We start from the raw sequence: 15,001 nt of genomic DNA, 5'->3' as shown, positions 1-15,001 counted from the left end.
CTACTGCAGCATAATGCCTACTGTATCTTATGTCATTTAGCTCTGGTTTTGATTTATAAATAGATATACACCGTGTTCAATTTCATGTTAAGGGTTAAGTGTCTGAAAATCCTGTGAGTAGTAGGTCATTGTATCCTATGTGTTGTAATTTTAGCCATGCAATTGGCTTACTACATGACTTTTTGCCTTCTCTTAAGAGAAGATTGAAATAGTAAAATAAATGTATCTTTTAATTGATATGTCTAGTCAATTAAATAGAAATGCTTAATGACGTATTTCAAAAACTTATTGAAATTCCATTAAAGGCAGGAAGATTTTACTATGTCTGTATGTCACATGTATGAATTTAGGTTCATGTGCATATCAAGAAATGTATGACTTTAAAAATATTGTGTGTGTGTGTGATTTTTATTATTATACCACAGTATCTAAACACTGGAAGTACATTAGTGTTTGGTTTTTTTTTTCCCCCTCAGCCTCTGCAAAGGATAGAAAATGAAGTGGAACTCTTAGGAGAACATCTTCCAGTAGGAGGTTTTACTTACCCTTCCTCAGCCCATCCCCCAACATTACCTCCATCAGCTCCTTTGCAGTTCTTAACACATGATCCTTTGCATCAAGAGGTGTCCTTTGGAGTCGTAAGTTTTCATTAAGTGTTATTATTTGCTTTGATAACTTGTTTTGAGTTGTTTCAATGTAACTACATATTTAGAATTTTGAATGTATTGTTGAAATCATTGGTGTTGGGAAAGTGTATTTAGAAATATACATGTTTTAAACTAGTCATTGCATCTATGTGAACATTTAAGAAATATTAAATACCACTTGAATAGTAAAGAACTTTATAGGTTGTTGTTGTTGTTTTTTTTTAAGAGACTTTGACATTAAATAAAAGGTAGAATGATCTTAAATTGTCATTCAAGATCTTAAATTGTCAAACATTTTTTCTCCTACAGCCTTATCCTCCATTTATGCCCCGGAGGCTCACAGGACGAAGTAGATACCGATCCCAGCAGCCAATACCACCTCCCCCTTATCATCCCAGCTTACTACCATATGTGTTGTAAGTTTTTTCTTATTTTGATGAGTTCTAAATTTGGCTTCTTGAGATTCTCTTTCTTTTATGAGGATCTTCTTTGTGATGTATAATTTAGAGTGTTAAATATTTGTATTTAATGTTAGTGGTTGGGTATGGGGCTATTTAAGGGTGAAAGAGAAGAGTCAATGACAAAAGAGAAGTGGGGGAAGAAGAAATTTTGAGCCATAAAATAGGTTTACCAAATCTAAAGGTAGGAAAGTTAAAATTTTTGCTACTTTCACAATTGGCATCACTTGCCATCTTCTTTGATTATCCAGCTTTTGAAGCTGCTGTTTCTCTCAGTGGAAGAGAGAAAGAGAAGTTATGTCTATTCCTTATAAATACTCTGTTAGAGGTCCTGGCTGGTTAGAGCATCATCCCAGTACCCCAAGGTTGCAGGTTAGATCCCCGATTAGGGCATGTAAAAGAAGCAACCAATAAATGCGTAAGTGAATGGATCAACAATTCCATGTTTTTTACTTTAAAAAAAAAAAGAAAGGAAAATAAATACTCGGTTAGAATTACATTTGTAGCAGAAGCACTCATGGGTTAAATATATCTTTAGTTCTCTCTCATGTAATGAAGTCCAGAAGTAGGCAATTCAGATATGATTTTTTCCCCCTAATATATTTTATTGATTTTTTACAGAGAGGAAGGGAGAGGGAGAGAGAGTTAGAAACATCGATGAGAAACATCAATCAGCTGCCACCTGCGCACCCCCTACTGGGGATGTGCCCGCAACCAAGGTACATGCCCTTGACCAGAATCGAACCTGGGACCCTTGAGTCCGCAGGCCGACGCTCTATCCACTGAGCCAAACTGGTTAGGGCCAGGTATGATTTGTTTAGCCCCATAACTCTGAGGAATGGTTCTGCCATCCTATGGCTTCCTCTAAAATGGCTCCTCAGGTTCTAGCTATTAATTCAGCATTCCAGCCAGTAAAAATGAAAGTGGATCTCTGCCTACCTGTCTCCTCTCAGGAATACTTCCTAGAAGATCCATGTATTACTCCTGCCAAATCCCATGGGCCAGAATGTAGTCTTATGTCTATAATTAGGAAAGCTAGGAAATGTTGTCTTTAAGGTCATGTGCCTATTTTATACTATTTTGATCATTGTAGCTCTATTGCAAGTCTTAAATCAGATAGGATAAGTCTCCCAACTTAGTTCTAAAATGATTTAAAGTCTTTTGTGTGAGCCATATAAATTTTTAAATCAAATTAGTTTCTACTTGAAAAAAGGCTTGCTGAGGATTTTGGTAGGTATTGCATGAAATCTATAGATCAGTTGGGGAGAAAATTGACATCTTAATATTGACTCGTCTAGTCAGTTAACTGACACAGTATATCTCTCTATTCTTTTTAAGTTTATCCTTACAGTATTTTTGCAGTTTTTATTGTGTAGGTCTTGCATATGTTTTGTTGAATTCATTCCAAATATTTTATGTGATTTTATGCTATTGTGAATGATATTTTTTAAGTGTCAGTTTTTGTTTATTGTTAGTGAAGGCAGTTTTTTTTAAAGGGTTGCCACTGATTAACCCCAGCCATTTGTCCCTATAGCACTGGTTTTGTTTTTCCTGTTCATGGAAGTAATGTATCAATGCTAGTGTTGGTTATTTTCACTGCAGATCAATGCTTCCAGTGCCACCTGCAGTAGGCCCAACTTTCAGCTTTGAATTGGATGTGGAAGATGGAGAAGTAGAAAATTACGAGGTGAGTAGGTGAACTTGAATTAAGTTGGGGAATATTGTGTGCATAAAAAGTACCGTAATACTCAACTCATTCATCTAATTAAACATTATTAAGTGAATCCTTTGTACATTTCAAGATATAAATATGTTTGAAAAAAGTGTTCAGCATCCTTAAGGATATTTTGTCATGTACCACACAGCTCTGATAAAGAGACAGACTTTTGGTACTCTCTTAGAGTTACATACAACTCGTATGAGAGAATGTAAATGAGAAAACAGTGAATTATAAATTGATGTTCTCAAAGATTTTGTGGAAGCCAGAAGTGTTTGAGTTGATTCTTGAAGGATGGGAAAACTTTTTCGTGTATAAGGTTGAAGCAGGAAAGTGCTGGATATTCTTGAGGAATTGCATATAGTCTGTGGCTAACGTGAGATTTGATTGGAAAGCTTAACTGGTTGTCCTTGAGTGTCCTGCTAGAGAATGGACAGAATTTTGAATATTATGGGATGAAGGAGCTGCTACATTTTTTGGTGCTAATGGATCTATACTTTTATAAGTCAAAACTCTGCTAGTAGCATGAAGGAATAGATGGAAGAGGTTAAGAAGTTGGTGGTGGGGAAACCTATTTAATAGGTCAGGCAATAAATTATAAAACCATGCAAGTTCCGAACTATAGGAACTGCAAATAGAAAAGAGTACATCTTCAGAGACTTTTTTAACATTTGAACCAACAGGAGTAGAGTTAGGAGTGTGAGTGGGAGGGTTGCAAAAGAAGATGCTCTACAAAAACTGTAGTAACTCACAAAGAAGGCAGAAGATGACAGTAGGTCAAGTAGAGGACATAATCTAATTTAGATGATGTTGATGATATAGTATTTGAAGTTAGGAATAGGAGGTGCAGTTCAGGGGTTGAAAGGCAAATTCGGATTTGGGTATGTTGAATGTGAGTGACTGTATGTATGACTTGGTTTTGATACTGCCAGCTATCTTTCTCACCCCAGCCTCACTTAGTTTCTATTTATACAGTATGAATACAGATGCTCCTTGGCTTATGATGGGGTTACGTCCTGATAAATCCATTGTAAGTTGAAAATATCATAAATTGAAATGCATTTAACCTACTGAACATCATAGCTTAGCCTACCTGGTTTCTAATGAATGCATGTCGCTTTTGCACCATTGTGAAGTGGAAAAATCGTAAGCCAAACCATCGTTAATTGGGACATCTGTGCTGGAACACTTTTTTTTTTTTTTTTTTAGGTGAACTGAACCTGGGGAGAGGGAGGAGAGATCTCACACACAAACAATCTTAAAGCATCTTTGTTTTATTTTTTAAATGCATGTGGAAGAGATCAGGCCAAATGCTATATTCTTCTGTAGTTTTCAGAATGCCATTATACCACTTTCTACATATATAATCACATTGTAGTGTCCTTTGGCTTTCATTCCCAGATTCTTAAGAAAGGGGCTGTAATAATTTCCTGATTTTGTTTCTAGAACACTCTTTATGTTAGTTTTGTACAGAGCGGTAAGGAAAGGAGTTGGTTCTCTTTTTAGGTATTCTTTTAGGTACTGAAATTGAGTCTTCTTTCATGCTACTGAAAGGACAGCTTTTCGTTAAACAAATTATATACATATACCAATGGAAAAACAGTGATACTATCCCAGTGTAGGGAAAATATTTTGTATTTAGCATTGGAATCCTTTCTGGACTGTATTTTGGATTGAATATGTTTGATCTTCTGCAAAGTCACACTTTAATTCAATCAAGAAAATCTTGCTTGCTTTTCTGGTTTTATCTCAATAGTGTGCACACCTACAACACTCCCTAGTCCAGAGTACTCATCATTTTTTAGTCTACCCTATACATCTTGCCTATGTGCTTTTACTCCCCTTGATCCTTCTGCCCAATTATTTTCCCCCCTTCCTCTACATTTTGAAACTACTTCTATGAAAGACATTTCTAGTCCATTATCAGATCTAAATGTCCCTCTCCCTCCTTTTTGTTCTTATAAAACCATATGTAATAATCATGTCGTGCCTTCAGTTATCTTGCCTGCTGGATCATATAAATTTGTTGAGGGCTTGGTTATCATTATATTCTCCTTTCAATAAGGGCTTAATGAACATATTTTATTGAATATAATTGTCATATTTGTGTTAGTTGACCTAAGTGTCCTATTATACAGGAGAGGTATAATAAATATAGATAAGCTATATCATAAATTTTATATGCAAATTGTAATCAGCACCATTTTAACAACTTGCTAGTCTAGCATTTAGAAGGACTTAGGGGCATTCATGTTCACAAAGGGGAAGCAATTTTAGGTGACCCAATTCTCCAAATGAATCTGAACCAAAATCAGTGTCGTGGTGTCATTATATTAAAACAGCCATCACAGCATTAGTTATTGAGATTTTTTTTTGAGAAATTATTTGTTCATCTCATCTGTCATCATTTCTTTGTTACCCATTCTGTTAACCCTGTGGCAGCCTTTAAAGGGGGAAAGCAGCACACAAAGGGCTGCCTGATTTTAGAATAAAGCAAATGAATAATTAGAGCCATTGAAACTGGGAGAAAGGAGGTACTTGTATAAAACCAGTAAGCATAATCGCTGCAATACATTGAAACATCAGTTATGCTAAAATTCATGAATTCATAGTGGTACTTAAAAAAACACACTCAGTGGTCTTATTCATCCTGCACTTTATATATGATTTATACTAACTGAATGCAATTTGGTATGGGGCAGTTGTTCAGTATAGAAGTATTTCATCTAATAAATGAAGAAAGAATGATAGAATTAAAATACTACTATTTTGCCATCTTTAATGAATAAATGGACCTAGGCAATGTTCCATCAGTGGCTGCTAACATAACAATTAGGTGTGGTGAACTATGATTGAAATACTCAAATCCACCAATTTATAGGAAATACAGGGGACAAGAAAACTCAAGTCAGGGTGGGGTGGTTCAGTCAACAAAATTCAGACTGAGAATTTCTACAGGCCATTGACCTGTTTTCTTCAATAAATACAAAATTTTAAAAAGATACTTGAGACAATATCAAGCAATGGGAATAGATGGATTTATTTGGATTATGATTTGAATAAACTATTTTTAAAAGTGTTTTGAAAGTAATTGAAACAGACATTTGACAAAGAATTATAAGGTGTGGTGATGATGATGATGATGTGATTTATTCCCTTTTTAAAAATCTTTCCTTTTTTAGGGTGGTGGTGTTCAACTTGGGGATAGTTTTATCCCCAAGAGGATATTTAGCAACATATGGAGACATTTTTTATTGTTACAACTGGGTGGGCGGGTGTTACTGGCATTTAGCAGAGATGCTGCTAAACATCCTACAGTGCACTGAACAGCCCCCACAATAAAAGTTTATCCAGCCCAAAATGTCAAAAGTGCTGAAGTTGACAGACTGTTTTAAAGATACATACAAAACTGTTAATGAAATAACCATGTTTTAGTTTTGTTTGAAAAGTATCTGGTATTTAGAAGTAGACAGTAATAGGTGAAATAAAATTAGCCATGGATTGTTGAGCCTGAGTAATGGGAATATGGAATTTCATTATACTGTACCTCTTCTTTAGTATGTATTTAAATTTTTCCACAATAAAAGTAGTTTTTTAAAAAATTACTGCAATAGAAAAATTTAAAGCAAGTTAAAATATATTTCCTTTTCCATCAACAGGCCCTTTTAAACCTGGCAGAGCGACTAGGAGAAGCTAAGCCACGAGGACTGACTAAAGCAGATATTGAACAACTTCCTTCTTATCGGTTCAATCCTAACAACCACCAGTCAGAACAGACTTTGTAAGTACATTTTTCTGACATCACTCTGTTAAATTTTCTTTTCTACCTTTATGAAATAAAAGCCTGAGAGCCATAGATAACTTGATAAAGTAACCTATATTTCATAATCTTGGCCTATGTTATCTAGTTAGGTAGCAGCTAGTCACATGGGGCTGCTTAAATTAAATAAAATTGAAAGTTAAATTTCTTAGTAACACTAGCTAGTGATGCTGTATTGAAAGATTTAGAACATTTCTGTCACTTGAGAAAATTTTATTGGACAGTGCTGTTCTGGAATTTTAGGTTGCCCAAAAATTTTATGGTCTCTGATTCAAACTGCAATATTTTATATATGATTAAAGTCTCATACATGTAAAGTTCGAAGTTTTTACTTAAAGATTCTCCTTATTATAGTATCTTCTTTATAGAAATTCTACTGAGATATAATTCACATTTATAGTGATTCTTAGTATATTCAGCCTTTTGCAACCATCTTCATAAGCAAACTTATACCATTTTCATCACCTCAAAAAGAAACTCGTTACCCATTAGCAGCCATTCCCCTTATCTTTCCAATCCTCTTCACCCTGGCACAAACTTTTTTTTTTTTTTTTTAAGCTCTATAGAGGTGCCTATTCTGGACATTTCACATAAATGGGCTCATATAATATATGGTCTTTTTAATCTGGCTTCTTTCACTTAGCTTGTGTTCAGGGTTCATCATGTCATAACTTATATCAGTATTTCATTCCTGTTTATGACCAAGTAATATTTGATTGTATGGATACACTAGATATTGTTTGTCCTTTCCTCAATTGATGAACATTTGGGTTGTTTCCACATTTTGTCTAATATTAATAACTAGAGGCCCGGTGCACAAAATTCATTCACGGGGGTGGGGGGGGGTGTCCCTCAGCCCAGCCTGCACCCTCTCCAATCTGGGACTACTGGCTCCCAACTGCTAGCCTACCTGCCTTCTTGATTGCCCCTAACTGCTTCTGCCTGCCAGCCTGATCACCCCCTAACCACTCCCCTGCCAGCCAGATTGATGTCTAACTGCTCTCCTGCCAGCCTGTTTGCCCCCAACTTCCCTTCTCTGCTGGCCTGGTCACCCCTAACTGCCCTCCCCTGCAGGCCTGGTCCCTCCCAACTGCCCTCCCCTGCTGGCCATCTTGTGGCGGCCATCTTGTGTCCACATGGGGGCAGGATCTTTGACCACATGGGGGCAGCCATCTTGTGTGTTGGAGTGATGGTCAATCTGCATATTACTCTCTTATTAGATAGGATAGAGGCCTGGTGCATGGGTGGGGGCCAGCTGGTTTGTCCTGAAGGGTGTTCCGGATCAGAGTGGGGGTTCCCTTGGGGCGTGGGACGGCCTGGGCGAGGGGCCTGTGGTGGTTTGCAGGCCAACCACGCTCCCTGGTGACCCAAGCAGAGGCCCTGATATCTGGGATTTATTTATCTTCTACAATTGAAACTTTGTAGCCTTAAGTGGAGGCCTGGGTGTGCGGAAAGCTTGGCTTCCTCCATCACCAGGGAAACCCAAGCCTCCCTTCTGCTCTCTCCGTGGCCGCAGCCATCTTGGCCAGGTTAATTTGCATACTCGCTCCTGATTGGCTTGTGTGCGTGGCTTGTGGGCATAGCGGAGTGATGGTTAATTTGCATATTACTTTTTTATTTGATAGGATACTGCTGTGAACATTTATGTACAGATTTCCCTTGCTCCAAAAGTAGAGCATTTCATAAACCAAAATGACATGAAGTGAAGAAGCAGTTACCATTAATTTATATGGAAAAATTTTTGAGCATTCATAGCTCCAAAAAATAACCTATCAAATTATACCAAAAAACATAAAACATAAAGTAACATTAACATACAGTAAAAGCAAGAATGATATGATAAATACACAGTTTATATAAAGTAGAAATAATATATGTACAGTGTAGTTTAACTTACCAGAATTGGGAAAATTGAGAGCACATTGAAACTGGCTGAGAGGTGGTGGTGATGGCGTGTTGGCTGAGTTATCAGGGAGGGGAGATAGGAGGAACAGGAGAGGAAGAAGGTCATCTGTTAACATGCAGTTATTGTCTGACTTCATCATGGGAGGCAGGTCACCACCATCTACACCTCTGTGCCATTTACCTATCTATTTTTGTTTCTTGTGTTTTCAGTATCTCAAACCATTGCCTACTTGGAAGTCATGAAGATTGACTCCTGTGCTTTCTTCTAAGATTTTACAATTTTTGGCTTTTACGTTTAGGCCTTTGCTCCATTTTTGAGTTAATTTTTGTGTATTGTATGAGGTAGTAGTCCAACTTTTTTTTTTTTTTTTGCATAAGACTATCCAGTTCTAGCACCCCTTTGTTGACTATCATAGTACTTTTTTAGTATTAACACATTGCAGATGGATCACAAGAATTGTCATGTTTTCTGTTCTAAGGCTTGTGGCCAATCACGAGAATACTTGAAAAAGATATTAGCTTATAAGAACATGTAATAAATAACTTCAACATGCAATGGGTATTTAATTTTAAAGCGTGCCATTAACATTTATGTAAAATATTTTTTGTACTCGTTCAATAGAAACTTATCTGGCCACTGGGTAAATCTAGCAATGAAACTACTGGTCTGCAGTGTGTTAAGACTAGCTTGGGTCCTAGCCGGTTTGACTCAATGGATAGAGGATTGGACTGTATACTGGAGGGTCCCGGTTCGATTCTGGTCAAGGGCACATGCCCAGGTTGTGGGCTCGTTCCCCAGTGTGGGGCGTGCAGGAGGCAGCTAATCAATGATGCTCTGTCATCATTGATGTTTCTATCTCTCTCTCCCTCTCTCCCTTTCTGAAATCAATAAAAATTTAAAAACAAAAAAAAACAAAAAAAACTAGCTTGGACGTTAAACCAGAGATTTTCCTGATGATCTCTCAGTAAAGAAAAGCACTTTTACTACATGTGCTAATATCATGATTTTGTGTGTGTGTCTTAAAATTTAAATGACATTTTGATAAGGAAGATGGTAAGTGGTTTTTGGGGGGGCTTCAGTAATCATAACAAAACAGAAAACCACTTGGTTTTATGGTTAAATTACCTTTTTCCCTTTTTTAGGTGTGTAGTGTGCATGTGTGATTTTGAGTCAAGGCAGCTACTTAGAGTTTTACCCTGTAACCACGAGTTCCATGCCAAGTGTGTCGACAAATGGCTTAAGGTAAAGTGATGGCATCTGAGAAGAGAATAACATTGAATTTTCTTTTTATTGAGCATGGTTTCATGAAGAGTAAGTCCATCATTGGTGGAGGGTGGGTAAGGAGGTAAGATATTTGAGTAATATATTTCAAACACAGCTTTCAATATGATTTCTAAAAATAAAGAGAAAAGGCCAGCAAAAATGAACTATAATCATCATCATGGGAGTGATTTTGTAAAACCTGAAAAGTGGTTATGTCTTTCATAATGAGTACTAGAGGCTCAGTACATGACATTCGTGCACTGGGAGGGGGGGGTGTCCCTCAGCCCGGACTGCGCCCTCTTGCAGTGCAGGACCCCTTAGGGGATGTCTGCCTGCCGACCTAGGCCCAATCCCCCCTTGCAGTCTGGGGCTCTCACAGTCCGGACCCCTCACTCCTTACCACCCACCTGCAGTCGCGGGAGAGGCTCCAGCCAACGCCGCTGCACTCACCAGCCTTCTGGCTGAGTGGCGCTCCTGCGTTGAGCATCTGCCTCTGGTGGTCAGTGCGCATCGTAGTAACCGGTCATTCCGCCATTTGGTCAATTTGCATATTAGGGTTTTATTATATAAGGATGTCCTAACTTTCTCATGGTATGTAGGGGTAAGGCCTGGGTTCATTAGGCCAGTTTCCTGTGTTTAGAAGGGGACCTCACTGGAGCTCCTTTGTCAGAGATTTACATGGGAACAAACCTCTAGTGCTTTTAATTCTTACCCTTTTTTCTTTTGTAGATACTAAAAAATTTTTTTAAGTCCAAAGGACACAAATTAGTTAACTTTATGTTGTGTGGGAATTTTTTAGAATATTCTCATTAGGAGATAATAATATTGGGTTAGATAACTTCCCAGTTTGGTGAGGAAGACAGACGAGCACAGATTAAGGGTACCCAGTTTAGCCCAAACTGAATCCTGAAGGTGAAGAGTCTGAACTTTTTAGAAAAATAAAGTATTAAATACGCTCAATCCTGACATGTGAGAAGAGAGAATAATCAGAAAACCACAGGTTCCATGTGGCTGATAACTAGTGTATGCTAGTGGCAAGAGAAGAGACAGATGTTCAGAAATGTAACCAGTGACCAGCTTATTGTGAAGTCACTGTGAAGTGGAGGGAGTTTGGGCTTGATATCTTGAAAGTGATGTGGAAGAGATATGAGTGAGATTGTATGTTAGAAAGATCACTGGCCATTGTTTAGAGAATGAACTACAAGGAATAATTTCTGAAAGGCAGGAAGATGGAATAAGGATGTTCTGAGCCATACATAGCACAAATAGTGGCAATTAAATGAAAAGAAAAGGACTGATTTGAAAGCTATTATAATAAAGAAATGAGAGTATTTGATGAATAATGGATTATAGAAAGAGAGCAGGTGATGCCTATGTTGATGGCTTTAGCAACTCAGCAAATGGTGGTGTCATTTGTTGAGATGGAGTTTTTTAAGCCAGTTAATTAAATTTGTCTGAACTGGTGATGGATAATGTTGTCTATATGGTGAAGGTAGACCCTTTAAAAAAATTAATCAAAAATAAAACCAAAAAAATCAATCATAGGTTATTCGTTTTTTTAGATTTAATGGGGTATTTTTTAAAAGACATATTAAATGATTGCTTTGTACCCTCTTCAAAGAACAAAGAATGTAGAAACTATATGGGAAGTAAAAAGAGTTCCATTGCTTTTAATATGTTTCATTGTGTAAGTCACAATTCAGACAAGTTTTCTCTTTTGTGTTTTAGGCAAATCGTACTTGCCCAATTTGTCGAGCTGATGCTTCAGAAGTGCATCGGGATTCAGAATGACCAACCTAAGAGCACAAATTTAGTTTGGGTGTTCCTCATCACATGTATATACGGACTATCCATTGAACTTAATCTGTGTGGCTTCCAGCCCTCCCTTTACCAAAAGGGTCAATGGACCTTTCTTTGCACTGTGTGACTTAATCAACTATAAAAGCTTACAATTAGTCTTCATAATTATGGGATTGTTATACTAACCGTGTGATTGGAACTCCAAAGACTTTTTCTTTAGCTTAATTTTGTGTGTGCACTAACATTCCCTGGTTTTTGTGTGATCATTCCGAGTGTTGCTGCAAGATTACAGTGGACGTGATCTTTTAGCATGTGCTTTTATAAAAAGTGGTAGCTCCAGATGATATAGCAATCTACCTTATATAGAGCCTTCAGAAACTGTGAGTGGAAATGAATGCAACGTATGACTGTTGGTGATAAATGTATCTCTGTGTGTGAGAGAGAGTGTGTTAACTACTTGTGTGCAGGCATGGTAGCTAATGTGTGTATGAGATCTATATACCAGCATGTACCAAGAATGTGTGTGTAGTTTTAATTATGCTGCAATGTATAATCTGGTGTGTTATTTAAACAGCACTAGTACTGTACACTGGTTTTTTTCCCCCTTGTGTTTGCAGTTGCACACTGATTGCTAAGGGTGCATCAATTACAAGCATTGAATACTCCATCCCCTTCCCTCCCGATGAATGGAATGAGAAAAGCCGCCTTCCTTTGCTTCAGGCAGCTGTCACCTTTTCTTCATTGGTGGTCCAAGTGGGTCACTTAAGAAAAAAAAGTGTAACAGATCTCACTCCATGAACCTGATTTTTTTATTCTGTTCTGAAAACTTTTTAAATCTCCAATTTGCTGTTTCCAAAAAGAAGGTGCAATATCATACATCATCAGTTAGCAATATTAGCATTTCAATCAATGATTTGAATGTTGATACTTGTTTTTTCCTTTACATTTCCAGTAAGCTTCTTAAGGAAGTACTTGTGATTTTTTTTTTTAATGTTTAGATTGTAGTCTATTCTGAAGATATTTGAGTAATATATTTCTAAGAATACCACTGGTCCCATGAAGTCTCACTTCCTTGACTTCCAACAGAACAAAATCTGTTAGCTAACTCAGCTTGATTTCTGGTATATGTTCTTTGTTCAAGCTCCCATGGGCAACTAAGTTGTTTTAAGAAAACTGTATTTCTGTTTGAGTTAATTCACCTGCCAAGCTCCAATTCTGAAAGTTGTCTAGTTCTTCTCTCAGTAAATGTGCTTCTCATCAAAACCCTCGATTCCAGGATGGATCAAGTGCTGTGACAGCTCTAGTTCCTTAGACCTGATGTGCTTTGATGTTTTATTGCTTTTTTTTTTTTTTTTTTTGAATGAGAAAAATATAACAGGTGTCCAAAATACTTGCAGTATAATGAAGATATGATTTTTGTATAAAAAATAATGCTGTAAAACAGGAATTGACCTTCATTTAGTTGATCTGAAATATTTCCATAATAGCTGTGTGGTTTTTTTTAATAGATTTATTGAGCATAATGCAGATTGTTTAAATTCAGTTTTCCAGCAGTGTTTAGATTCCTCTCTCATTCTTTGTGTGCTCAACATTGCCTGCCTCTTCCCTGCGGTTGATGTCATTGCTTTTGCGGTAGCACAAGCTGTGTAGTTCCAGTCAGGATTGTGATGATTTGCTGCCAGCCTCACTCAGCTTTCAGTTGGCTCTGTGTTGGTCTTCTACTCAGACAGTGTTAACTACTTTTACTGCCATGCTACTTGCCTTCCCTTGAAATCTCTATAAGCTCATCACAGCTTAGAGTTCAGTAAAGTCAATTTACACAGAAGCACAATTTTGCCCTTTTCCAAACACTGTTGCCTCTAGTCATACAAATAGAATTTTGCATACTTTGTTTGCCCTTAAATTTGTCAGTGCATCATAAATACATCTAAACAGTGATAACATGCACATGTTACTTTTAAATCATTAGGATATCCCACACCTATTCCTGATGAATAAAAAGTTTGTTAAAGACCAAAATTATTGGCATAATAATCAGCTACATTACAAATCACGTAGAGTTTAATCTTTATTTTTTTTAATTAAAAAAATCATGTTTAAAATGGCAAAAGCCCATCTTATACATAGACTCTTTTATATAGCTGCAAAAAATTTTTTATCTGTACAGATCTAACGTAACACTACTACACTCAGTATTCATTTTATTGAAGCATGCAAGTAAAGCACTTTTTCTAATTTATATAGATACCTAATTAACAAGGCACATTGTACTAATGACTAGGAAAAGTAGCTCTTTCTTCCCTCTGACGATGAATTCTTGTCATAATATCCCTTTTCCAGTAAGTTTTAGAGAGGCAGTTGGCAATTTAGGAGGCAGCAGGGTCTATTGATAAAATTCTGAATTGTTGGCTCTTGTGACTGATCTCTCTTTGGGAATGTCTTTTCTTTGCATGGGCCTCTTAGAGATGTGTGCAGACTTGCTTATTAAGTGGTTAGTACATATTAGGAGTATACATGCATGTGCTCTGAACCAGCTCAGACTAGCCAAAATGAGCAGCTTTATGGCTAGCAAAAGAGAAAGAGCAGTTGATTTGTTCCAGCTGTTGTCACCTTGGGTGATGCACCAGATAGCAGGCAAATGTTGGTTTGTTGCCTTCTTCCTCTTTCCTCCTAAGACAATATTGGCTTTACCATCTTAACTCTGCTTTGGGGTTTTGTTTTGGGTTTTTTTGTCTTTGACATGAATTATCATCTTTGATTTTTTTTTCTTTTTTTCCGCCAGCCTCCCCCATCTTACCCCCCAAAACAGAACAAAACAAAAAATAAGTCAAGGCCTCCAGGTATTGAGATCTCATTAGGATTTTCTGTCCTGGTTTTTCTTTTTCTTTTTTAAGCAAAATTTTAAAAATGTGGAAGCATATTTAGATTTTATACACTCTCTCAAATGTGATTTGTTAAAGATTCTTAAATTTGGGCCTCTTAAATATTTTGAATGAGATCTATAATTCACTTGTGCGAATATTTTTCATATATGTCTTTAGGCCTTCATTAGGAACCTATTTTCCCCCTGTTGTACATTGGGTTACCTCATTTTACTGTTTGTTTCAGATTATGAAAGCTTACAGGGGTGTTTTTGGAATCATTTGCTGAGTCATTTCCTCAAATCATATTCCATTGTATCAGTTAACATAGTTTTAAATGTATGTATTATAAATATCTGTAACCAAATCATTTGAAGGCTTGATAAATTTTTAACAAAATTTGTACATTTTTTATGAAAGTTACTAGTAATGCTTTACTAAGTAGTGCAATGAATTTTTATTTTTAATCCCTGTGCCCAATTTTGGAGTTGAGAGGGTTGTTGGTAATAAATGTATGATGTACACTTAA

The 15,001-nt window shown here is 36.8% G+C and overlaps 1 protein-coding gene across 7 annotated transcripts in view; it reads left to right on the top strand.

Annotated features, from left to right (window-relative positions):
- Window positions 1-15,001, top strand: part of RNF38 (ring finger protein 38) — a 66,568-nt gene extending 51,567 nt beyond the window's left edge. For 6 of the 7 annotated variants that reach the window (XM_008141905.3, XM_054726835.1, XM_028146062.2 and 3 more), the window contains 6 exons: window positions 477-638; window positions 957-1,063; window positions 2,708-2,792; window positions 6,482-6,603; window positions 9,691-9,790; window positions 11,540-15,001. In XM_008141905.3, coding sequence (XP_008140127.3) covers window positions 477-638; window positions 957-1,063; window positions 2,708-2,792; window positions 6,482-6,603; window positions 9,691-9,790; window positions 11,540-11,602 — 639 coding nt within the window. In that variant the 3' untranslated portion in view covers window positions 11,603-15,001. Of the gene's footprint in view, window positions 1-476; window positions 639-956; window positions 1,064-2,707; window positions 2,793-3,797; window positions 3,853-6,481; window positions 6,604-9,690; window positions 9,791-11,539 lie in introns of those variants that run through there. The other variant, XM_054726834.1, reaches the window with a different exon arrangement.

The sequence above is a fragment of the Eptesicus fuscus genome, chromosome 15 (assembly GCF_027574615.1).
Source record: "Eptesicus fuscus isolate TK198812 chromosome 15, DD_ASM_mEF_20220401, whole genome shotgun sequence".
Lineage (NCBI taxonomy): Eukaryota > Metazoa > Chordata > Mammalia > Chiroptera > Vespertilionidae > Eptesicus > Eptesicus fuscus.
Note: the sequence above shows the minus strand (reverse complement) of the source record. Positions and strands in the feature narration are given on the sequence as shown.